At 42.5% G+C, this 26,968-nt stretch overlaps 1 protein-coding gene across 1 annotated transcript in view; it reads left to right on the plus strand.

Annotated features, from left to right (window-relative positions):
- The window catches only part of SAG (S-antigen visual arrestin), a 121,762-nt gene that overhangs the window by 75,686 nt on the left and 19,108 nt on the right, over window positions 1–26,968 (plus strand). The window contains exons 11-12 of the mRNA XM_033957766.1: window positions 394–471; window positions 26,226–26,249. Of these exons, the coding sequence (XP_033813657.1) occupies window positions 394–471; window positions 26,226–26,249 (102 nt within the window). The remainder of the gene's footprint in view (window positions 1–393; window positions 472–26,225; window positions 26,250–26,968) is intronic.

The following is a 26,968-nucleotide window of genomic DNA, read 5'->3' on the forward strand; positions in this document are numbered from 1 at the left end:
TAGTATCCAAATTATGTGATTACTGCAAAGTAATAAAGAGGCCAAGGAACAGTTCTTCACCAATTGGCTAGTAAGAAACAGGTGCACAATAGCATCTCAGCAGTTCAGCAGGAGTAATAGCAAGACAGTGGGACTCTGCCAGGTAAGGAGTGGCCTAGTGATAGAGCTGCTGCCTCAGCATCCAGAGGACATTGGGCATTGATAAATATTGTCCAAATCCCTATCTGAACAAGTGAAAGGCCATCTGCATTGACATTACTCATTACTTTATACATGCACTGCTGGTTATTGTATAACTTTGATCATTATTTAGGTTTCTTGCTCTATATTGTACGTATTTTCATAGCATTGCAAAGCTTTGTTCTCCCATCATTCTGCTTTTTGTTCCCCCAGAATTAAGGAGGGAGTTGACCGAATGGTGATGGGGATTCTAGTGGATTACAAGGTGAAGGTGAAACTGACTGTGTCTGGGTAAGTGTTAAAAGATTTACTGAGCTGTCATACAATAGAATATGATCAGAGGCAGTGGCGTACCTAGCATATGTGACACCCGGGGCCCATCATTTGTTGACCCCCACCCCTGTCTATATGAAAAATATGATTTTTAGTAACAATCCACATATCGCACAACAAGAGTGTACCTAGGAAAAGGCAACATCTTAAACACTGCAATGAGCACTAGAACACCAACACATACATTGTAAAACTAAACAAGCCAGATCCTGCACAATTGATCCTGTACAGTCGATGCTATCAGAAAGCCATGTCCCTTTCATACACACAGACAGATACACCCTCGCCCAATATGAAATAATCACAAACTAAAAATAGAAATATGTAGACAAAAGTTAAACTGAACCGTCAAGAAACCAGACTCTGCATACAACACCACAAAAAGTAATACATGTCCTCTAATACTGTGCAAAATATAAAGACAGTAGATGTAAATTTGAAAAAACTGATACATAACAATCACCACTTTACAAATTAACAAATAAAAATAAAACAAATAATGAGAAATAAGAAAATACCATTTTATTGGACTATTCCCCGTAAGCTCAGTCCCCATCCCCGCAAACCACCTGATTCCATCCACACAAACCTTCAATTGTTTTATATTGAACTTATTATATTAAAGTATAAAAAGAAACAATATTCTGTACAATTGTCAATTTATAAATCAGCGTCTTCTCCCCACTCTCTCTTCCCCATTTCCCTTCAGCGTCCTTAGCCCACTCTCTCAACACTTTCCTTCAGCGCACACACATAAAAACAAGCAATTAATTTTATATCATTTTCATTCTATTCATTCATAGAAATTAAAGTCCAAATAATGCCAGTCACATAACAAAACATGATTTTACAAAGATAATTCCCTGCACAGTCAAGCCTGTAAGGATTACTAGATGTCTTTTAGCAGCTCCCCTCCCTGCCCCGTACCTTCGTGGCCAAGTCAAAATGATCTACCAAGAATAAAATTTTAAAAACACAAAGCACACTGTACACAGAGAAAATGTTAATTATCATTTATATTCCGCGGGTTTTCAAAGAGGTCAAGGCAGATGACTTTATGCAATGTCACCTCAGTAACAACTATACAAAAATAGACAAATATACCTCCTCCCTTTCTACTAAACTGCGATAGCGGTTTTTAGCGCAGGGAGCTGTGTTGAATGCCCCACGCTGCTCTCGACGCTCATAGGCTCCCTGCGCTAAAAACCGCTATTGCGGTTTAGTAAAAGGGGCGCCATAGTGCAAAATATAGACAGCATATCTAAATTCTCAAAACGGATACATTTTGATCACTAAATTGAAAATAAAATCATTTTTCCTACCTTTGTTTGGTAATTTTATCAGTCTCTGGTTGCACTTTATTCTTCTGACTGTGCATCCAAAATTTCTTCCCTTCTTTCAGCCTCCTGTATGCTTCCTCTCCTCCAGACCTCATTCCCTTCCCAAACTTTTTCTTTATTTCATTCTGCCCCCTTCTTTCTTTCTCTCTCCATGCCCCCTTTCTTTCTCTATGTCTGTCTTTCTCTCTCTCTCCCTTCGTGCCCCATTTCTTTCTTTGTTTCACCCTGCCCCTTCTTTCTTTCTCTCTCCATGCTCTCTTTCTTTTTGTATGTGTCTTTTTCTTTCTCTCTGTGCCCCATTTCTTTCTTTGTTTCACCCTGCCCCCTTCTTTCTTTCTCTCTCCATGCCCCCTTTCTTTCTCTATGTCTGACTTTCTCTCTCTCCGTGCCCCATTTTTTCTTTCTTTCTTTGTTTCACCCTGCCCCCTTTCTTTCTTTCTGGCTCCCTGTCCCCCCTTTCTTTCTTTCTTTCTCCCTGCCCTCCCCCATGCCACCGCTATTGGGAAACATGCTGCTACCACCGCCGCCGGGGAAAGGCTGCCACTGCCGCCATCGGGAACAGACCGGCGCCGAGTTCTCCTTCCTTGCTTTTCTTCCCCGCAGGGCCGACCAACTCTCGCCACCCGATGTCAATTCTGACATCGGAGAGGACATTCTGTGCCAGCCAATCAGGGAAGGAGAACTCGGTGCCGGTTTGTTCCCAATGGCAGCAGTGGTAGCCTTTCTCCGGCGGCAGCCTATTCCCTGGTGGGTAGCCAGCTGTGCACCCCCTTGGTACGCCACTGATCAGAGGGGCATAGAAATGTTGAGTTCCAGCAGCATCTTTGTAACCAAATGCATAAAACATGAATTGATCATTTCCAATACCATTTTCCACCAAATATAAAATATCCTGATAACATTCACTTTCTAAGCACTGGCACCTTATTGACTATGTTATTGTGCAAAGGCCAAACAAGCAGAAAAGGTAAGCGAGATGTATGAATCAACCAACAGTTACATTTAATTTCATATAGTCCCAATAACACTTTGGTATAAGGTCCCAATAAAATTGCTTGACTTGAAATCAGAGCCTTCAAAAGAAGTCCCAAGTGCCTCCATTTTTTCATGAAGAGATTTACCCAAAGCGGTTTATAAAATATTGACTAGTAATTAGGTACTCTTAAGTATTTTATTTATTTATTTGATTTGGGGTTTTTTTTTTAGCCCGTCCTCTCAAATGAACTCAGAATTGGTTACAAATCAGGTACTCAAGCATTTTCCCTATCTGTCCCAGCAGGCTCACAGTCTATCTAATGTACCTAGAGTGGTAGAGGATTAAGTGACTTGCTCAGTGTCACAAGGAGCAACGTGGGGTTTGAACCCACAACCTCAGGCCACAATCACTCACACTCTTTTCTTCGGCCGCTGCTGCCACACACACATACCTTTTGTAGGCTCACTCTATCTGTCCCAGCAGGCTTACAATCTAACTGTGGTACCTGGGGCAATGGCAAGTTATTTGACTTGCCCAGTCACAAGAAGCAGGCTAGGATCAAACTCGCAACTTCAGGATGTTGAGGCAGCATCTCTAACCACTAGGCTACTCCTCCCCTTTTTAGCACCTTGTGGGTGCTATTGGATGCAGACTTAGCTCTTTGGTATCTTTTGACATAACAACACATCTGACAGTATTTGTGACCCCTGAAGCAGGTGGCTAATTGTGGAAACATGTCCCTGTGTCGGACCTTTTTACCTGTTGGTGCTGTGTTTTATTTTTATTTTTATTTTTTTTTATGTATTTTTAATTTTTGTCTGGTTTTTATTGGATACTAGCTTTTTATATTTACTAACAATACCCCTTCTCTCCCACCAACCTGACCAGCCTGCCCCGAATGGGTTTCCCATGCCAACCCACTCAGAAAGTTAGCCCAGAGTAATGAGCAGCAAATTATTGCCAAGATTTTACTGTACAATATATAGAACCACCAAAATAAACCAAAATGACACTGGATATAGTCTCTTTTCTTCTCTATTTATAGACGGGGGACAAGCCTCAGAATATTGAGTATTAGAGTTTCACCCATTCAGGGTTCTTTCAAAGAGAAAGACATCTCTTTTCTCATACTCACATTCACATCACTGGCTTGAACCCATCCTCCCTACCTTTTTTTCTAACATTAAGTATAAATTTTATTTCTTCAATAATTATAATTAAAACTACTATTTGTGTAATTACTTCATAATACAGACTAAACCTCACAGTTCATTTCAGAGACTTTGGACCAATAGAAAGTGCACTAGTGCAAAAGTGTAATAGTGTTTAAAGGTGCCATTTTATAAAGTGTCATTTCAAAAAGTGCATATGTGCTGTAAACTTTTAAACCTCATAGAGCTTAAAGTACTTAGCTTTGTTCTTATGCTCTTTAAGAACCAGGACCATTGCTTGCTACTCTCAGCCCAACGTGGCCTACGTTTCGTGGGATCAAATTACATCCCCACTGCGTCAGGGAAGAGTCTTTTTGTAACGCTGGAAAAACAAAGCCAAAGAGTTACTTTATCTACAAAAGAAACAGCTAAATACTTAAAAACAGATATCTTTCTACCATATCTGGGCTACTAAAGAACTCCTCCCTTTAGTATCAAACAGTATTAAATAGTAGTTTTAATGAAAATTATTGAAGAAATAAAATTTATACTTAATGTTAGAAAAAAAAGGTAGGGAGGATGGCTTCAAGCCAGTGATGTGAATATGAGTAAGAGAAAAGAAATGTCTTTCTCTTTGAAAGAACCCTGAATGGGTGAAAATCTAACACTCAATATTCTGAGGCTTATCCCCGTCTATAAATAGAGAAGAAAAGAGACTATATCCAGTGTCATTTTGGTTTATTTTGGTGGTTCTATATATTGTATTTAATCGATAGGTAACCATCACGTTTTTTTCTACTTTTGTTATACAAGATTTTACTGTAGCATGAATTTGCATGCTCATTACTCTGAGCTTGCATCACAGATTTTTTTTTTTGCAGTGGATTTGCGGTAGAGTTCCCTCTAGCTTAAATCTTTTGAGCATCTCCCTCTGTCTTTCTACATTTTTACAGCAGGACAGATCATGCAAATTATTTTCCATAATGTGTCTTAGTTTAGTTTTAAATTCTTTATTCATTTTTGCATGTTACAACAAGTGTAGCAGATAAACTCATATGAATTTAAAAATACACACTTGATTAACTCTCATATAATATATTAAGTATAACAATTCATTACAAATTAATATTCTTTAATATTTTAAATATTATGTAATAAACCTAATATTTAAATTATTCTTATTAAATAGAAAATCCTCCCCTCCCATCACAATATTACATACAAGTTCCATTACATTGAAACTATTGATATAATCATATATTATGAAATAACAAAAATAAAACCCACCTATTTCCCTTCTAATCAAATATCTTATCTTGGGAAAAGTTAATCAGATTCATTACAAAAATCTGTTAATGGTCCCCAGATCATCTGAAATTTACCAAAATATCCTTTTTGTGTTGCTATTGTACGTTCCATTTTGTATATATGATATACAGAATTCCACCAAAAGTTGTAATTTAACCTGTCATACTTTTTCCAATTGTATATTATTTGCTGTACTGCTACTCCAGTCAAAATAAATAAAAGTTTGTTGTTATTTGACAAGATTTGACTCCTTGCTCTCATTGTTGTTCCAAATAAAATACTATCACATGTCAAGGCTACCAGGATTTTCCAACATAATTGATGATTTCCAAAATGATAAAACGAATGGACAATAGAATAAAAAATGATCTAATGTCCCAGCTTCAAGATGACAATGCCAACATCTATTAGACTTAGAGCTATCTATTTTTTGTAAACGAACAGGGTCCAAAAAGCTCTATGCAAAAGAAAAAACCATGTTTGTCTCATAGATGCTGACACTGTACATCTTAACCTCCAAGACCAAAGTCTTTAACAACATTTCCATCTTTAACTTCTCTATCTGATTGTTCATTGTATTCAACTTATTTTACAACTGCTCTAAAGCTGGAAGGCTTTATCTCCCCTTGGGAGGGGCCTTAGGCATCTTAGCAAATCAGATCTTTGGGCTCCTCCCTCTGTATCCCGTGTAATGCATGGGGAGGGGCCTAAGACATCTGGGCCAATCAGGGACTTAGGCTCTTCCTTGTGCATTACATGATGCACCGATGAGGGAAGGTCCGCCATTATGGATTGGCTGTCCTTGAAGCTGGAGGGACCATGCTTCCCTCCTGCTTCTTTCTTCAAATAAAGATATGGGGTAGGGGTTGGGGGAGCATCCAGTGGCAGGATGGAGTGGGCATTCTTCCTGCCTTTTTTGGGGGTGGGGAAGAGGGTAGGGGATGGTTCAAGGAGGCACCTGGAAAGAAAGAGGAGATGCTGCTATTGGGTGATTTCAACCTGCCGGATGTGGACTGGAAAATTCCAAAGAAGTAGGGAGATTGTGGATGCCTTTCATGAGGTTCTGATCAGACAAATGGTGATGGAACCCACGAGGAAAAAAATCAATATTGGATCTGGTCCTCACAAATGGGGAGAGTATCTCTAATGTTCAAGTGGGTGCTCACCTGGGAAGTAGCGATCATCAAACAGTTTGGTTTGATATAACAGCTAAAGTGGAGAGCGGCCGCACAATGCTTAAAGTCCTAGATTTCAAATGTACGGACTTTAATAAAATGGAAGAGTACCTGAAGATAGAGCTGTTAGGATGGGAGGACAAAAGAGAAGTGGAAAAACAGTGGTCTAAGCTGAAAGGAGCAGTAAAAATAGCTACGGACCTTTATGTGAAGAAAATAAATAAAAACAAGAGAAAAAGGAAACCGATATGGTTCTCCAAACTAGTGGTGGAGAAAATAAAGGCAAAAGAGTTGGTGTTTGTGAAATATTTTTAAAAAACCTAAGAAGAGAAGCTACCGGGTGAAACTGAAAGAAGCCAAGAGAGAGATATGTCTGGTTAAAGTGCAGGCGGAAGAGCAAATGGCTAAAAAAAGTTAAAAAAAGGGAGCAATAGCATACCAAGGGGGGGTCTGGGGGGGTCCGCCCTGGGTGCAACCTTAGGGGGGTGCACAGCCTGCCCGGTCCCTATCGCGCTCCCTTCCTCCTTACTTAAGGTGACCAGCGAGATGACCGAGCAGCATACCTCTCTACAGTAGCGTCAGCAGACGCAGCGCTAAACAGGCTGCTTCGCGGCTTTCTCCTGCCAGTGAAGCATTATTGATGACATCATCGGTGACGCTTCACCGGCAGGAGAAATCCGCGAAGCAGCCTGTTCAGCGCTGCGGTTGCGACGCTACTGGAGGGAGGTTTGCTGCTCGGTCATCTCGCTGGGAGGGTCGGAAGGGTTCACTTGGGGGGGACAGATAGGAGGGTCAGCAGGGGTTCGGCTGGGAGGGGGAGAAGCGGTCTGCCTCGGTGCTCCAAGGCCTGGCGCCATTACCTTCTTCGGGCAGCAGCAGCGTTTACAATTCACTGCTGTTGCCGGCTTCAGGCCTTCCTCTCTGCCGGGTCCTGCCTACTTCCTGTTTTCATGAAGACAGGACCCAACAAAGAGGAAGGCCTGAAGCCGGCAACAGCAGTGAATTATGAATGTTGTTGCTGCCCGATGATGTTCATGACACCGGGCCTTGGGTGACAGAAGGAGGAAAGGGAGCACAGGGGGAGAGAATTGGGGAGAGTGTTGCTGTACCCAACTGGAGGGAATGAAAGGATATGCCAGGGCTTGGAGGGAAGAAGAGACACCAGTGAATGGAGGGAAGGAGGAAGGTATGGCAGACAATGGGGAAAGGAAGGAGGAGATGTCAGAGCATGGAGGGGGAGGGAGAGATGGAAGAAAAAGAAAGGAGAGAGATGCCGGGAATCAGGGAAGGGATGATGCCAGACCATGGGGTTGGAAGGAAAGAAAGAAGTGAGAGAGATGCGAGCGCATAGGGGAGGGGGTGGTGACAGAGAGAGAAAAACGGAGAGGTGACAGAGTTGAAATCAATCATGTACAAAGGAGAGAAGGGACATGGGATAGATAGTTTATGGATGGAGCATAGAAAGAGGGAAGATGCCATATGGAAGAGAGAGAGAGAGGATGGACACTGGATGGAAAGAGCACAGAGGGCAGTGAATGGAAAGGGCGAGATAGAGGGTGAACGCTAGATGGAAGGGGTAGAGAGAGAGAAACAGACACTGAATGGAAGTGTGGGGGAGAGAAGGGACAGCTGCTGAATGGAAGTGTGAGGGAAAGGAGGAGCAGATGCTGGAAGAAAGTGGGGAGGAGAAAGAAAAAAAGGGCACATGCAGGATTGAGGGAAGAGGATAGAGTTAGTTACTGGAAGGGGTGAGGGAAAGATGTGGCAAGCTATAGGTAGACACAGTGAAAGAGGGAAATTGAGGACTGAATAGTAAAAAAGAATTTAGACAAAGGCAGAAAATAAATTGAGAAGGAAGACCAGGGAAGAACAGGAGGAAGGGAGCGGAGAGAGAGATGCCAGAGTAGGAGAGAAGGAGAGGAGACAGATACCAGACTAATGGGGGTGAAAGGAGAGATGGAAGGGGGAGGCATACAGTTTCTGGAAGGGGCATAAAAGGAGAGAAGATGCCATATAAGGGCAGAGAGATGGCAGACAGTGGATGGAAGGAAGAGAGTAACAAGAAGATGAGGAAAGCAGAAACCAGAGAAGACAAAGGTAGAACAAAAATTTTCTATTTATTTATTGCTTTAGGAGACATGTGTCACTGTTTCTGTGGTGTTGCATTGTATGCAGAGTCCAGCTTCTTGCTGGTTCAATTTAACCTTTGTCTATGTATTTCTATTTCATCCCTCCTTTTACAAAATTGTGGAGCATTTTTTAGCGCCAGCCGTGGTGGTAGCAGCTCTGATGCTCAGAATTCTATGAGCATCAGAGCTGTTACCACCATGGCTAAAATCCACATTACAGTTTTGTAAAAGGGGAAGGGGTTAGTTTGTGATGACATTCCATACTAGGTGAATGTGTTTTCTGTGTTCTGTGTGTTCGAAAGACATGGTTTTCTGTTAGGATTGACTGCAGGATTGATCTGTACTAGTCTGGCTTGTTTAGTTTTACAATGGGTGTATTGCTGTTGTACTGCTCACTGCAGTATGTAAGATGCTGCCTTTTCCTAGTTACTCATGTGTGACGTTCGGTTTGTTAACTAAAAATCATGGTTTTTGTACAGATGGGAGGGTGCCAAAAAATGATGGGCCCCGGGTGTCACACATTCTAGGTACGCCACTGAAAGGGAGACAAAAATTTTTTCAGATATATTAGTGAAAGAGGAAGATGAAAAATGGAATTGCAAAACTAAAATATGCTAGGAGCCGATATGTAGAGACTGATGAGGAAAAAGCAAACATGCTAACCAAATACTTCTGTGTTAACGGAAGAAAATCCTGGAGAAGAACCGAGATTATCTGGCAAAGTTACACAAGAAAATGGAGTAGATTCTGCGCCATTCACAGAGGAAAGTGTGTATGTACAACTTGAAAAACTGAAGGTGGATAAGGCAATGGGACCAGATGGGATCCATCCCAGGATACTGAGGAACGACTTAAGAGACTGGGGTTGTTCTCCCTTGAGAAGAGGATACTGCGAGGGGATCTGATCGAGACTTTCAAAATAGTGAAAGGAATCGACAAAATAGAGCAGGAAAAACAGTTATTTACAATGTCCAATGTGACACGGACAAGAGGGCACAGACTGAAGCTGAGGGGGGGACAGGTCCAGGTCAAATATCAGGAGGTTCTGTTTCACGCAGCGAGTGGTGGACACCTGGAATGCTCTCCCAGAAGAGGTAATTGCAGAATCCACCGTTCTAGGATTTAAGGGTAAGCTAGATGTACATCTCCTTATGAGTGGCATAGAGTGATATGGGGGACTAAAACTATGCTAGGGTACACCTGGCGGGGCTTCCGTGTGTGCAGATCGCCGGACTTGATGGACCTAGGATCTGATCCGGAGATGGCAATTCTTATGTTCTTAATCAACTTTGTTAATAGAGAAGCAATTTTCACTGTACAAAGTTCATTACTTGCTTTTGATACTGTGAGAGCTTGAACAACCTGTTCTACTTCTCGAATTGTAGGTTCCCCAAATATTTTCCATTTTACCACAGATGGTTATAGTAAATCCTGGAAATAGTTCATGTCCGTGAAAAAGGTTTTTTTGTACATAGTTTCTGCTCTAAATATTCTGCATAGCTATCTGCTGAGGGATCACTTTGCCCTATCTCAATTCTTACATTATCAGTCATCCTCCGAACCATATCATATAATTTCCTTGGCCAATTAATAGCTGTCCTAATCTTGTCTTGAACAAACTTCTTCCTTTCAGATTTGCATAGCTGTAGATATTCCTTCAGGGGAATCTCATAACTTTCCCTCAAAATCTCTACTTTTCCTCCAACGTCTTTCAGCTTGTCTAACTTCCTGTCTCACTTGAATTATTGGAGCAGAGCACCACTCAATTAATTGTATGCTATCATGATATCTCACTTCTTTCTCAAGGGCAACAATATCTATAACTGTTTTCAAAGAGGAGTACCAATTTTGAACATCTTCATCAATATCAGTTATAGTAACAAGCAACAGAAACCACCACCCAGCAGGGAGTGACCATATAAATGTGGTTGACTGCTCCACTTGCATGCACCACAGCATCCCCCAGATGTGGGGGAGAAGACCCACAAACGCTTCCTGAAACTATTCCAGGATCAAACCCACCCCCAAGCTGACACCCTCATCTACCCAAAAATATCACACAACACTAAAACTAAATTTACATCAATAAAATGTGCATACATGAACATCAGATCCCTAGGCCCAAAAACTGAGATCATAAAGGACTGGATAGAAACAGAAAAACTAGGATGCCTCTTCCTCACAGAAACATGGCTAACCTCAGACACTGATCCCAAAATAACGGAAGTTTGCCTACAAGGCTACAAAATACAAGTAGTTTGTAGAGACAAAAAACGAGGAGGAGGACTAGCCATCCTAGCCAAAAATACTCTAAATATAGCGCTACAGGACAAAACCTCCATCCCACACATGAATCTACTTGCCTGCCAATTATCGGGCCCTACACTCAAAGGAATCCTAACCTGCCTACTTGCTACATAACACCATGAAAATGGAACATAGCAAAATCAGAATTCGAAGAATTTATACTCAGAAACTCCCTCACAAACAACACCCAACCTAATCCTAGGCGATCTTAACCTACATCTGGAAGACAAATCTTCCAACCAAACAGAAAACCTCCTCTCATTCCTCAAAACCCTATCCTACAGAATCCTAGACCCACAAACCACACACGAGCAGGCCACCAACCTGACATAGCAGCCTTTATGTCCCAACAACCCACCACACCAGAAATTCACACCACAAACGGAACATAGTCTCATACTCTCTGGTCAGACCACTACATGTACACCTTCAAAATCAACTGGACACAGGGCAAAACCAAACAAAATAAGCAAAGCTTAACATACGAAGCACACAAAAAGACTGATCCACCTAAATTCTGGAACAAAGTAGACACCATGATACAAGATGGAAACCCCAAGGACTTCATTAACCACTGATGCACCCTAAGCACATCCATCCTTGAAGACATGACACAACCGCAGAAAAAGACCAGAATCTGCAGACGCTCAGATGAATGGTTTGACAACGAACTACTGCAACTCAAACGATAATGCAGACGTCTTGAAAGAGAATGGAGAAAAAACAACCTGGAGAACACTGAACAAACAATACAAACAAAAGCTAAAAGAAAAAAGAAAGGCATACTACACCAATCAGATAGACATAGAAATCCAAGACACCAAAAAACTTTTCAAACTATTAAAGGAACTCACAGACATCAACATAAGAACATAAGAACATAAGCAGTGCCTTTGTCGGGTCAGACCACAGGTCCATCCTGCCCAGCAGTCCGCTCCCGCGGTGGCCCAAAAACAGGTCAAGACCTGTCTGAATCATCAGGGGCTCCCCTGCCACCTTGGTTTCCCATTTAAGTCCTGCCTTCCTATCGAAGTCCTAGCCCTCCGGTCTACACATGCACGACCAGGTTGGTTTACTCATTTCCTGGTTAACTTCCTACACCCGTGTTACATCCCAGCTCCTCCCTCAGTATCCCCCGATCCCTCTATCCCTCAGGAATCCATCCAATCCCTGCTTGAATCCCTGTACCGTACTCTGCCTGATCACTTCCTCCGGTAGCGCATTCCAAGTGTCCACGACCCTTTGGGTGAAAAAAAACTTCCTTGCATTTGTTTTGAACCTGTCTCCCTTCAGTTTCTCAGAATGCCCCCTCGTATTTGCTGTCCCCTTCAGTCTGAAGAATCTGTCCCTATCCACCCTCTCTATGCCCCTCATGATCTTGAAGGTCTCTATCATATCTCCCCTGAGTCTCCTTTTCTCCAGAGAGAAGAGCCCCAGCCTATCCAGCCTCTCGGCGTATGAGCAGTGTTCCAGCCCTTTTACCATTTCCGTTGCTCTCCTTTGGACTCTCTCAAGTACCGCCATGTCCTTCTTGAGGTGTGGCGACCAATACTGAACGCAGTATTCCAGATGTGGACGCACCATCGCTCGATACAATGGCATGATGACTTCCCGTGTTCTGGTTGCTATGCCCCTCTTTATGATGCCCAGCATCCTGTTGGCTTTTTTCGAGGCTGCTGCGCACTGTGCAGATGGCTTCAGTGATGCATCCACCAGCACACCCAAGTCTCTCTCGAGTCTGCTGTCTCCCAACAATACCCCCCCTAATTTGTAGCTGAACAACGGGTTCTTTTTCCCTATATGCATGACCTTGCATTTGTCCACGTTGAATCGCATTTGCCATTTGTTTGCCCAGTCTTCCAGCTTGTCCAGGTCCCTTTGTAGGTCCTCACACTCCTCCCTGGTCCTAACTGCCGCACAGTTTGGTATCGTCTGCGAATTTTATAACCTCACACTTTGCCTCCTTTTCCAGGTCATTGATGAATATGTTAAAGAGTAAAGGCCCCAGCACCGATCCCTGTGGCACACCGCTCGTGACTCCCCGCCAGTCCGAATATTGACCCTTTACTCCAACCCTCTGCAGTCTACCCGACAGCCAGCATTGCCTCTGCTGGGTCAGACCAGGGGTCCATCGTGCCCAGCAGTCCGCTCCCACGGTGGCCCCCCCAGGTCCATGACCTGTAAGTTCTCCACCACCTAAATTGTTTATACCCTAATCCTGAAGTAAACTGTATAGTAACCCTCTATCTATACCCTGTAATCCCTTTCTCCTTCAGGAAGTCAACCAATCCCTTTTTGAAACCAAATATTGTACTCTGTCTTATCACCTTTCCTGGAAGTGCATTCCAGGTGTCCACCACCCTCTGAGTGAAGAAGAACTTCCTAGCATTCGTATTGAATCTGTCTCCTTTCAGTTTTTCAGAATTCCCTCTTGTTTTTGATGTCCCCGCTAGTCTGAAGAATCTGTCCCTCTCCACCTTCTCTATGCCTTTCATGATTTTATAAGTCTCTATCATGTCCCCTCTAAGTCTCCGCTTTTCCAGGGTAAAGAGCCCCAGCTTCTCTAGCCTTTCAGCATATGAAAGGTTTTCCATACCCTTTATCATCTTTGTTGCTCTTCTCTGGACCCTCTTGAGCATCGCCATATCCTTCTTAAGGTATGGCGACCAGTATTGGACACAGTACTCCAGATGCGGGTGCACCATCCTTCGCTACAACGGCAGGATTACTTCCTTCATTCTGGTAGTGATACCTTTTTTGATAATGCCCAACATTCTGTTACTTTCTTCGAGGCCGCTGCACATTGTGCCGCTGGCTTCATCGTTGTATCCACCAATACCTCCAAGTCTTTTTCTAGGTTGCCTTTCCCCAGTACCCTCCAAAACAGCCCCTCCCCCCACAGCCAATCAATTGGCTGAATTCTTCAGAAACAAAATATCAACAGCCAGAAACACCTTCACCAGGACTTCAAACCACCTCGACGAAATCTCGATACCACCTAAAGAAAATGAGGCCTATGCAGCAGACAGAAAATGATCAGATTTCCCAGACACACAATGGCACAAACTAAACAAACTCTAAAAAAATACAATCATGCAGCCTGCAACCTCAACCACTGTCCCCCATACCTGTTAAAAGCTGCCAACACTAGATTCCGCACCCACCTCATGCAGTGGATTAATTACATGCTCACAGAGGGTCAATTTTCACAAGAAGTCACCAAAATCATCATAACTCCTATTCTGAAAGACCCAAAGGGAGCAACAGATCAGCCATCTAATTACAGACCTATAGCCTCAATACCACTATATGTCAAACTAATGGAAGGCCTCATAGCAAAACTTCTCACTGAATACTTAGAAACCCACAACATTCTTCACCCTTCACAATCAGGATTCAGAGGCACTACTAGTCTCTCTCCTAGACACAGCCAAACAACACCTAAGCAAAGGCAACAAAAATGCTACTCATACAACTCGATCTTGCAGCGGCATTCGACCTAGTAGATCATGACATCCAATAGGACTCACAGGCAAAGTCTACAATTGGTTTGATGGATTCCTCCGCTCAAGAAGATACAGAATAAAAGCAAACAATGAACAATCAGAATCCTGGAACAACCCTTGAAGAGTCCCCCCAAGGCTCCCCACTGTCACCAACACTCTTCAACCTTTACATAGCCACACTTGGCACATGCTTAGACAAACAAGGCATAACGTCATACAGCCTTGCAGATGATATCACCATCCTCCTGCCTTTCGACCAAACTACCCTAAACAACAACAAACTACACATTGCACTAGAAACAGTGTCAAAATGGATGAGAGACCACAAATTAAAACTGAACCAAGACAAAACCAAATTCTTACTTCTAGAAAGAAACAAAACCCCAATCATAATAAACCTAGAAATAAACTCCATCACATATCCCTTACAATCCAACCTAAAACTGCTGGGAATAATGATAGACAAAGGCTGCACCATGCAACGTCAAATCAGCAAAACGGTTCAGAAGGCATTCGCAACTTAAGACAAGTCCGAAAATACTTCAACAATGAAGAGCATGGGACCAAGCACCGAACCCTGCGGCACTCCACTGGTGACGCTTTTTCAGTCCGAGTATTGTCCATTTACTTCCACTCTCTGTTTCCTACCCGCCAGCCAATTTTTAATCCACGTGAGTATTTCACCCTCGATTCCATGGTTCGCAATTTTTCAAAGTAGTCGTTTATGCGGAACCTTGTCAAAAGCTTTCTGAAAATCCAGATATACAAAGTCGACCGGGTCACCCTTGTCTATCCGCCTGTTTACTCCCTCAAAGAAGTGTAGCAAGTTCATCAAGCAAGATCTTCCTCTGCTGAAGCCATGCTGGCTGGTCCTCATCAAATCGTGCCCTATCAAAGTGCTCAATGATGCGGTCCTTTATCAGCGCCTCTATCATATTTCCCGGTACCGAGGTGAGACTCATTGATCTGTAATTTACCGGATCACCCCTCGAACCTTTCTTGAAGATCCGTGTAACATTCACCACCTTCCAGTCTTCTGGAACCTTTCCTGATTTGATCGACAGATTGGCTATCAGTTGAAGTAGTTCAGCTATAGCCCCTTTGATCAGGATAATTGCACACAAGCAAGTACTCATAGCTACTCTAGGTTTGTAAAAATGAATAATGTAATGATGCAAATGTTTTATAAAAGCAAAATTATTATGTATTCATTATCAGGTATGGTTAATCATAAGGTTGTTTGCATCATGAGAATTATTACAGAAGCCAAAAGCTGGCCTTGCTAGTAACAAATTCCAACGTTTTACCAGTTACACATCCATATATATCCTAAATGATGACATTCCTTCGCTACAATCTAACTGGTCCAAATTATTTGCTTCCATATAAGGCTCATTTCTATACCTTCATATGGGCATGTCACAAAAGCATTCCTAAAAATTACATTCTTATACCTAAAAAGTTACATTCTCATATTAAGCTTACATATTTTATAAAAAGAAGAAATACATAGACAGATATTGTAATGTACTCACAAAGACTAATGCACACAGCTTTTAAATCCCTTCCTGTTACGACCAACCTCTCGATCAGATCCCCTCGCAATCTCCTCTTCTCAAGGGAGAACAACCCTAGTCTCTTAAGTCGTTCCTCGTATCCATACCTTTCACTAGCTTTGTTGCTCATCTCTGCACCCTCTCCAGCAGTTTTTAGATATGGAGACCAATGTTGGACGCAGTATTCCAAGTGTGGTCTGACCATTGCTCTATAAAGCGGCATTATTACTTTCTCCGATCTACTCGTGATTCCCTTCTTTATCATGCCTAGCATTCTATTTGCGTTCTTTGCTGCCGCCGTGCATTGCACCAACGGTTTCAGGGTCCTCTCAATTAGTACACCCAGGTCCTTTTCCTGTTCGTTTTTTCCCAGAGTTGCACCTGACATACTATATTTGTGTTCCTTATTCTTTCTGCCTCTGGAATTTTTCCAGAGAGCTGTAAACTTGGTACAGTTAAACTGGTACTAAAGAAGTTAGATCTGGAGAGAAAGCAAATGGCTAATTACAGACCTGTATCAATCTTGCCTTTCTTAGCTAGGATTATGGAGAAAATAGTTTTGCCACAATTGGAGAAATTTATAGGGGACACTTATTGTCTGGATAAAATCTATTTGATTTCCTAAATAATCATAGTGTTGAGACATTACTGTTGGCATCTATAGATGAGTTATGCATAGGAATTGACCAGGGACACTGTTTCTGCATTGTCTTTTTGGACATTTTCGCTGCTTCTGATTCCCTCAATCCTGAAGTATTATTATGGAGGTTAAGGCAGTTGGGAATTGTAGGAACAGTATGGGAATGGTTTAAATCTTTTTTGACTGATAGGAAGTTATGTGTTTGAAGTAATGGTAAGGTCTCATCTGAGGTTTTGTTATCGCGAGGTGTCCCACAGGGATTAGCTTTATCTGCCACTTTGTTCATAGAAACATGATGGCAGAAAAAGGCCAAATGGCCCATCTAATCTGCCCATCCGCAGTAACCATTATCTCTTCTTCTCTCTATGAGATACCACGTGCCTATCCCCGGCTTTCTTGAAATCAGACACAGTCTCCACCACCTCTACCGGGAGACTGTTCCACGCATCTACCACCCTTTCTGTAAAAAAGTATTTCCTTAGATTACTCCTAAGCTGATCACCTCTTAACTTCATCCTATGCCTTCTCATTCCAGAGCTTCCTTTCAAATGAAAGAGGCTCGACTCATGCACATTTACATCATGTAGGTATTTAAATGTCTCTTATCATATCTCCCATCTCCCGCCTTTCCTCCAAAGTAAACAGATTGAGATCTTTAAGTCTGTCCCCATACGCCTTATGACGAAGAACATGCACTATTTTAATAGCCTTCTTCTGGACCGACTCCATCATTTTTATATCTTTTTGAAGGTGCAACCTCCAGAATTGTATACAATATTTTAAATGAGGTCTCACCAGAGTCCTATACAGGGGCATCAATACCTCCTTTTTCCTACTGGCCACACCTCTCCCTATGCACCCTAGTATACTTCTAGCTTTCATTGTCACCTTTTCAACCTGTTTGGCCACCTTAAGATCATCACATACAATCATACCCAAGTCCCGCTCTTTTGTCATGCACTTCATGACCTTCAATATATATCTTTCCCCTTTAGGAAAATTGCTGAATGATATTACATTACATTACATTACGGATTTCTATTCCGCCTGTGCCTTGCGGTTCTAGGCGGATTACAATATAGAAAATATCTGGGACATTCCAGTAGAATTACATTTCAGGATAGGAGTAAGTTACAGGAACAGTGAAGAGTTATGATATTACAATTTCACAGAAGATATTACTTATTACAGAAGATAATACATATAGCAGAAGATAATGCATTTTGCAGAGGTAATACATGTCAACTCGATCAGTTAAGTCGGGTGTAGTGTAGAAGAGTTACAGTACATTCTTGATCACAGACAAAGAGATAATATGGATGAGTGATTCCGAAGTCGTTGAATGGGAACTCATTGGGCGGTGGTTAGAGTGATGGGAGATATTTTTTGAACAGTAGTGTTTTTATTTCTTTGCGGAACTCTTTTATGTCTGTTGTTTTGGTCAGTAATTTAGAGATGTCAGAGTCTATTTTGGCTGCCTGTGTCCCCAGGAGGTTGTCATAGAGTTTCTTACGACAGGTACCGTTGAGTGGTGGATAGGTGAAGAGGTTCTGTGTTCTCCTTTTTCTTGGTGGGTGGTAGTAGTGAAAACGGTTATTTAGGTAACTGGGTGCCGTGCCATGGGTTACTTTGAAAATGAGACAGTAGAGTTTGAATTGTGTTCTTGCTTTTATTGGTAGCCAGTAGGATTCTAGGTATGCATTGGTAATGTGGTCGTATTTGCTGAGTGAATATATGAGTCTGAGGGCTGTGTTCTGGATGGTCTGTAGTTTTTTTATTGTGTTGGTCGGGCAGGGTAAGTAGAGGCTGTTGCAATAGTCGACGATACTTAGTACCATGGATTGGACAATGATCCTGAATTGGTCTTTTTTAAAGAATTTTCTGATTTTTCTTAAATTTCGCATTGTGAAGAATGCTTTTTGGGTGATTTTTTGGATTTGTGTTTGCATTGTACAGCATCTGTCTAAGTGTATTCCTAGGATTTTGAGGGAGTTCTGTATAGGGTACTTGATTGAGTTTACTTCCAGTTCTGTTAGGGATGGTTTTTTGTCTTTCTCTAGTAATAAGAATTTGGTTTTGTCAGAGTTCAGCTTCAACTTGTGATCTATCATCCATTTATCCACTGTTTCCAATGTAGTTTTCAGGTGTTCTGTGGAGATTGGGTTATGTATGTCGAATGGAAGGAGGATGGTAATGTCGTCCGCGTAGCTGAGAGAAGTAATATTTTGGGCGTCTAGGACGGTGCCTAGGGAGGATATGAATAGGTTGAAAAGTGTGGGAGAGAGGGGAGAGCCTTGTGGTACTCCACATGGATTGGACCATGGTTCAGATAGAATGTCTTTAGATTTGACTCTGTATGTTCTATTTTTGAGGAAGCCTTTGAACCAGTTATGAACTTTACCTGAAATTCCTATTGCGTCTAGTATTTGGAGGAGTATGTCGTGGTCCACTAGGTCGAATGCAGCTGATAAATCAAATTGGATGATTAGCAGTTTGTTTCCTTGGCTGAGGTGACTTCGAACTATGTCTAGTAGAGATACTAGTAGAGTTTCGGTACTGTAGTTGGTTCTGAATCCGGATTGGGATGGGTGTAAGATATTGTGGGATTCAAGGTACGTGGACAGTTGTTGTGCGACTAGTCCTTCTATTATTTTGACGTATGTAGGGATAGAAGCGATTGGTCTGTAGTTTGATGGGCTGTTTGTTAGACCTTTGGGATCTTTCAGTATTGGCGTGATTATAATTTCTCCGAGGTCTGGTGGGAACTGGCCTTCCCTGAGTGTGGTTTGCAGCCATAATGTGTAGCAAGCTTTGAAGTTGGTGGAAGCTGTTGCTAGTAGGTATGGTGGGCAGTTATTCAGATCACATGCTGATTTGCAATATTTTTTGTATAGCCTGTCCAATTCGGTCCATTGGGTTTTAGGGAAGTCGGTCCAGAACCTGTCTGCTGATATTGCTTCGGCTGTTGTGGGTTTTGTTAGAATCTTGTCTGTGTTGTATTGTGAGTTGTTGAATGTTGTTCTAATTGAGATGATTTTATTTTTGAAGTGGTCTGCTAATTGAGAGGCTGTAGGTGTTAGGTTTTCCTGGGTGGCTAGACATGGTTTAGTGTCGGTGAGGTTTCTTACTAGGTTGAACAGTTTTTTTGTGTCTGGTTTGTCGGTGCCTATGAGGTTAGAGTAGTAGTCTTTGCGTTTTTCCTTCAATTTGATTTTGTATTGCTTGAGTTGGATTTTCCATTCCATTCCATTCATAGACAAAACCTTCGCCTACCAAGCAGCCAAGCTCAACACATGGCTGGCCCAAATGATCCTCGAGGCCCCCTCCTACTTCGACTTCAGAAAATCTCTCAAAACTTACCTTTTCAGCAAACAAGACCTCTAACGGACCCACCCGCTCACAATTTCCTTTCCCCCCCCTGCATTCACCCCCCCCTTTTTCAGCTCCTCTCTTCCACGTCTTCAACAACCTCCCCCATCCTCGGTCAATTTCAGTTTTTACTTGTTACTAAACTGCTTTATTTTATTTGTTTGTAAATCTGCTGGATAACGTAGATCCTTTTGAATTGATGTAAACCGCCTAGAACTCGCTGGGTATGGCGGTATATAAAAAATAAAATTATTATTATTATTATTCTATTTTGGTAATAACTTGTTTCTGTTTTGCCCATGCCCTTTCTAGTTGTCTACATTTCCTTTTTAGTTGTAGGAGTTCGGTGTCAAACCATTTATCTGATTGTCTATGTATTTTGTTTTTTTTCTCTTAGTGGTGCTAGTTTGTTCAAGGTCGATTCGCTGAGAGACCGCCAGGTGTTTATGAATTCACTAGGGTTGCTGGAATCTATTTCTGGGTCCACTGCGCTCCAGAATGTGTTTGGTTCGATTTTCTGTCTAGTCTTATAGCTTGTTTTGAGGGGGGTGGGTTTGTTTTTGGTATGTTCCCAGTTGATGGTGAAGTTGTATTTATAGTGGTCCGAGCATAGGGTGGGTTGCCAGGCGCCATTGGTGATTTGGATGTTTTGTGTGTTGTAGTTTGGGGATGAGTATGCTGCGATATCGAGTTGATGACCTTTTTCATGTGTTGGTTCCGGGTTGAGGATCTGGTACGATAGGGTACTGAGGATTGATATAATATCTTCTACTTGTTTGGAGGAGTGGTCTTCTAGGTGGAGGTTTAAGTCACCAAGGATCAGATTGTTTGTAGAGGAAAGCGAGTTCTGGAGGATGAACTCTTCTAGTTCATGTTTAGTTATGTTTCATTTTCCTGGGGTGATGTAGCATAGAAGGCAGTTTAGATTTCCTGTTAGGGTGGTGTCAGAAAGTTGGCAGGCTAGAAGGTCTAGATGGGGGGAGGAGTGCTTGGCTAGGACTTTGATGTTGAAGTTGTTTTTTGCTATGATTGCAATCCCTCCTCCTCGTCTGTTTGCTCGGCATACTAGTTCAATTTTGTATCCTTTGGGACAGATTTCTATAATGTGAGGGTCTTTGTCGGATGTGAGCCAGGTTTCAGTGAGGAAGAGGCATCCTAGGTCTTCTTTGATTAGCCAGTCTTTGATTAGTTCTGTTTTTGGACCTACCGATCGTATATTTAAGTATGAACATGCTATTTGTGTGATTTTTGTGAGTGGGCAGTGGGTAGGAGCTATATTTGATAGTATTTTTTGTGTTGTCTGGGGTCTTTGAAAGCTTATCTTGGCTTTTGTTGTATGTCTTTTTCCCCAGATTGTGGGTATGCTTGTTTGGTTGGATGGTGAACAGAGGATCAAGGTTCTAGGGGTTTGGGTTTTTCTGGTTTGTAGGACCGATTTGTTTGGTACTGTAATGATTGGGATTGGCTGTGTGTGGTATCCGGTTGTTTTCCATTTGTCTGTGAAGAGGGATAGTAGTAGGATAGCAAGGATGAGTTTTGGTGTGCTTGTATCCATTCTGTGTGTGGCTGAAAGAAATTGTTGTGGAATTTGCTGGAACTTTGGAGGGCCTCGGTATGTAGGCTGGTCGGGTTCCTGTTTGTAGTTGAGTTAATTAGTAATTGTTTGTTTGGGTTTTGGTATTGGTGGTCTAGTGTGATTTCCTGGTTGTGTTAGGTGGTTATTCTCACTCACCTCTACGTTAGGTAGTGTTGGCAATTTCTGTATTCGGCAGTCGTCCCTGCAGTCGCTTCCCAAAGGCGCGCACTAAGGCGCATGCGCCTTTGTCATGCGCCTTCGTCGGCGTGCCGTTGACCCTGGGTCGAATTAAATATGGTGTCCTCCTGCGGGAACGGGGGGGCGGAGCAGGGCTCCCACGCCGGCCCGTTCGAGCTGGCTTGTGTGGCGCTGGCGTCGGGTTTCTTGTTTTTAAATATGGTGTCCTCCTGCGGGAACGGGGGGGCGGAGAAGGGCTCCCACGCTGGCCCGTTCGAGCTGGCTTGTGTGGCGCTGGCGTCGGGTTTCTTGTTTTTAAATATGGTGTCCTCCTGCGGGAACGGGGGGGCGGAGCAGGGCTCCCACGCCGGCCCGTTCGAGCTGGCTTGTGTGGCGCTGGCGTCGGGTTTCTTGTTTTTAAATATGGTGTCCTCCTGCGGGAACGGGGGGGCGGAGCAGGGCTCCCACGCCGGCCCGTTCGAGCTGGCTTGTGTGGTGCTGGCGTCGGGTTTCTTGTTTTTAAATATGGTGTCCTCCTGCGGGAACGGGGGGGCGGAGCAGGGCTCCCACGCCGGCCCGTTCGAGCTGGCTTGTGTGACGCTGGCGTCGGGTTTCTTGTTTTTAAATATGGTGTCCTCCTGCGGGAACGGGGGGGGCAGAGCAGGGCTCCCACGCCGGCCCGTTCGAGCTGGCTTGTGTGGCACTGGCGTCGGGTTTCTTGTTTTTAAATATGGTGTCCTCCTGCGGGAACGGGGGGGCGGAGCAGGGCTCCCACGCCGGCCCGTTCGAGCTGGCTTGTGTGGCGCTGGCGTCGGGTTTCTTGTTTTTAAATATGGTGTCCTCCTGCGGGAACGGGGGGGCGGAGCAGGGCTCCCACGCCGGCCCGTTCGAGCTGGCTTGTGTGGCGCTGGCGTCGGGTTTCTTGTTTTTAAATATGGTGTCCTCCTGCGGGAACGGGGGGGCGGAGCAGGTGTCTCTTACAGGGAAATACTTTTAAAACCAATAGGAGGAAATAGTTTTTCACTCAGAGAATAGTTAAGCTCTGGAACGCGTTGCTGGAGGTTGTGGTAAAAGCGGATAGCATAGCTGGTTTTAAGAAAGGTTTGGACAAATTCCTGGAGGAAAAGTCCATAGTCTGTTATTAAGGCATGGGGGAAGCCTCTGCTTGCCTTGGATTGGTAGCATGGAATGTTGCTCTTTGAGTTTTGGCCAGGTACTGGTAACCTGGATTGGCCACCGTGAGAATGGGCTACTAGGCTTGATGGCCCATTGGTCTGACCCAGTAAGGCTATTTTTATGTTCTTATGCTGATGACATTCAGTTCTTTTTTTAAGATTCAGAACTAGGGAGATACGTTGTTTCTTGAGTTAAATCACTATATGGTTAAGATCAATGAGTTGATGCATTGCAATGGATTTACAATGAATATAGCCAAAACAGAAATAATGATTTTGGGAGATGCTAATGAACACTTGTGGTCTAGAGAGGTCCAATTGCATGAGCACCTGATTGTGATTAGCGAGGAGACTAAGATGCTAGGTGTTATTCTTAATTCAAAATTATCCATGAAAGCGCAAGTAGCGAGAGTTGTACAAGTTGCGTATTTTGCCTTGCGAAAGTTGTCTCAACTGAAAAATATTCTATCCAGTTGGGATTTTAGACGGGTGCTGCAAACAATGGTTTTGTCAAAGCTTGATTACTGTAATGGCATCTACTTAGACATGCTTTCCATTCGTATTAAAGTGTTACAGACTGTTCAGAACTCAGCAGCTAGGATTTTGATGGGAGCATCTCATTATGGGCAATACAGAAGGGGAAAGAAAATATTTGCCTCAAAAATATTGCAAGCAAACCAACAAAGGGAGGCAAATGAGATGTCAAAAACTTCAACCAAACAGTTACTTTATTAGTGCAAATGGTTTTTTAAAAAATCACATGAAATTTATAAAATCTATAACATAACCCCTCTTATATTAAACTGCGCTAGTAGTTTATAGTGCAGAGAGCTTCGCTGAATGGCCCGCACTGCTCCTGATGCTCATAGGAACTCTAAGAGTGTCGGGAGCAGCGCGGGCCATTCAGCGTGGCTCACCGTGCTAAAAACTGTTATTGCAGTTTTGTAGAAGAGGGGGATAGTGTCCATCTTGGTAAAAGGATCTCCTAGAGAATCAAAAGTCTATAGCAGAAGATCAATCTTGGTAAAAAAGATCTTCTAAATTGTTTGGTTGAATTTTTTGACATCTCATGAGTATCTTGTTACGAATATATTTCACCCATTTTGAAGAAGCTTCACTAGCTTCCAATACACCTCTGTATACAATTCAAAATTTTGAAATTTGTCCAACAGGGGATCTATAACGGCTTACCAGACTATCTGTCAAAGTGTCTAACACTGTATAAACTGCATAGAACATTAAGGTCTGAAAAATGTTTGTTTTTGGATATATGTAAAAGGAAAGAGGTGAGATATGTGAGGATGATGAAATCTTGTTTTTCCATTGCGGATCCTGATTTATGGAATGCATTGTCAGGAATTTTGAGATTTTGTGGCAACCTGTTACACTTCAAAAAACTACTGAAAACTCACTTCTTTGCATAAGCTTTCTTATATTTTGTGAAATGTACCTCCTTCTTTTATTTAAGTTTGTTTTTTATTTTTTTGGGGGGGAGGGTTAATGAAATTTTCAAATATTTTAAGCTTACACTTGTTATAGAAATAGAGTTACATTCAGAAATTTTCCAGGAAATTATAGATTAAAGTAAATAACCAATAACGTGTCTCTATTCAAACCCCAATTTAAAAAAATAGAAAAGAGTAGAGCAAGATTACAAAAAATCATGGAGGACCAAAAAATATAAAGCAAACATACAATTTTTATGGCAGACTAAACAGAATTCACTTTTATTTAAGTTTTATGACTATTTCTGTGATTCATATCATTATGGATAACTTATGTCCTTATATTATGTATGTTCATTATGAGCCGCTTTGGAACAAAGTGGATTATAAATAAATAAATGTGGTTGCATTGTTCTATACATACAGTTAGTGGATCCCAGTGTAACCACTGACCTTTGCTAGCAGAAAGGAAGTGCTGACAGGTTTCAAGCTCAGGTGACATAGCGAAGAAGTGTTAATTACTTGTGAGCCAATGCTCAAAACTCCGGTGCTGTAAGGAACAGTGCTGGAAAATACCATAAGAACTGCACAGCAAAAATCTTCCCAATGTTCGACACTAATAGCATGCAAATTATATGCACGCTGTTAGCATTGAGCATTGGAAAACTAAGGGAGAGGAATTTGCCTGCCATATGTGCACAAGAGCTCTGCAGTAAGCTACTACTACTATTATTAATCATTTCTAGAGCACTACCAGACATAAGCAGCGCTGTACAGAGTCCCAAAGGAGACAGTCCCTGCTTGTATGAGCTTACAATCTAAACAATCAAGAGAGACAAAAAGGATGGTAGGGTAAGGGTTACAGTTAGAGGGGATAAGTTAAACTTCTGGCTAGGGTAGTGAGCAGAGGGCAGAGCTCAGCTCTTGTGCTTTTGTACCAGGAAAACAAGAAGGTGAAGTGCACATTGGTGCCTGTTTTCTGCATCTTTAAATATGAGCTTTCCAATATTTTTTTTACTTGAAACACTCATATTTAAGCTGGAAACAGGTGCCAATGTGTGTTTTCAGCTTTGGGTTTGCTCTGATTCACACGTATTCATCTCACTATCACTGCCAGCATTTAGGGGCTTGCATGGACTTCCTTCTGCTTCTAAATTAAATAAAAACTAGCTGATTTTAAAGATAGAATTGTGGAGAATCCTCTCTTGAAACACCCTAATGCCTGCGCTGAACTGGCGTTAGGTTTTCAGCAATAAGTAAGTCTTTGGTTTGTGTGCTGTTTGGGAGAGATTAGGAAATTACCTTATTAACATCCGTTTGCCTACATTTGCATGCTATTTACGTTAATCTTTGGTGCACACATTGTATCCTGTGCTTTAGCCCTCTGAGCATTCTGCACTCACTAACAATGGTGCTAGTCTGGCGCTAATCACCTCTAGCACCAGCATTAGGTTTTGAGCATCTTCCTGTTGAGGCATGTGAATGACACACTTCTAGTTCACTGGAGAAGCAGAAATTTTGAATATGGAATCCCTAAGTGAAAATATGCAACACTACAGTCTCTGGGGCAGGGCTGCCCAAGTACGGTCCTTGAGATCTACTGGTAGGCCAATGAGAGAGATTGCCTGCACTGCCTTCTTGGTATGCAAATTTCTCTCATGCATGTTCATTGTGGATATCCTGAAAACCTGTTCTGCCAGTAGATCTCGAGGACCAGACTTGGGCAGCCCTACTCTGGGGTGTCTCATCTTTTTTGTTGTTGTTGTTTAATTTAGTTAATCCTTTTTGTTCTGATGGAAAAAAAACAAACTAGTGGGCTTTTTGTAACCTCAACAGTAGAGTCAATCTAATCAATATCTTTCTGTTTTATTTATTCCAACAGTGTCTTGGGAGCCCTTACTTCCAGGTACAGTTGAGCACAATCTAATCTAATCTAATCTAAACCTTAAGTTTATATACCGCATCATCTCCATGAGAATGGAGCTCGACACGGTTTACAAGAACTTAAAATAGTGGGTAGAGAAGAAGAAAAAGGATTACAAGAACTTATGTGTAGAAGGGGGGAGAGAAAGGGGGGGAAGGATAGAGCTACAATTTGCTGAAAAGCCAGGTTTTCAGTTGTTTGCGGAATAACTGAAGGGAGCTCAGGTTCCGCAGCGGGGTGGTGAGGTCATTCCAAAGACCTGTGATTTTGAAGAGAAGGGATTTTCCCAGTTTGCCTGAATAGTGGATGCCGCGTGGAGAGGGGAAGGCTAGTTTAAGCCTTTGGGCAGTTCTGGAGGAGTTGGGACTGGAGGAGTTGAAAGACAGTGGGATAAGAGGAGGCAGGATTCCGTGAATGATCTTGAAAGCCAGGCAGGAACATTTGAAATGGATTCTGGAGATTATTGGGAGCCAATGAAGTTTGGCAAGGAGTGGGGAGGCATGGTCAGACTTGCGTTTTGAGAAGATCAGTTTGGCTGCAGTATTCTGGATTAGCTGGAGTCTTAGAATACTTTTTTTTTAATATAATTAAGTAGATGGCGTTGCAGTAATCTAGTTTGGAGAGGATGATGGATTGGACAAGGATGGCAAAGTGTTGTTGGCTGAAGTAGGATCTAGCTTTCCTCAGCATGTGATACATTC

Source organism: Geotrypetes seraphini, chromosome 9, assembly GCF_902459505.1.
Source record: "Geotrypetes seraphini chromosome 9, aGeoSer1.1, whole genome shotgun sequence".
Taxonomy (NCBI): domain Eukaryota; kingdom Metazoa; phylum Chordata; class Amphibia; order Gymnophiona; family Dermophiidae; genus Geotrypetes; species Geotrypetes seraphini.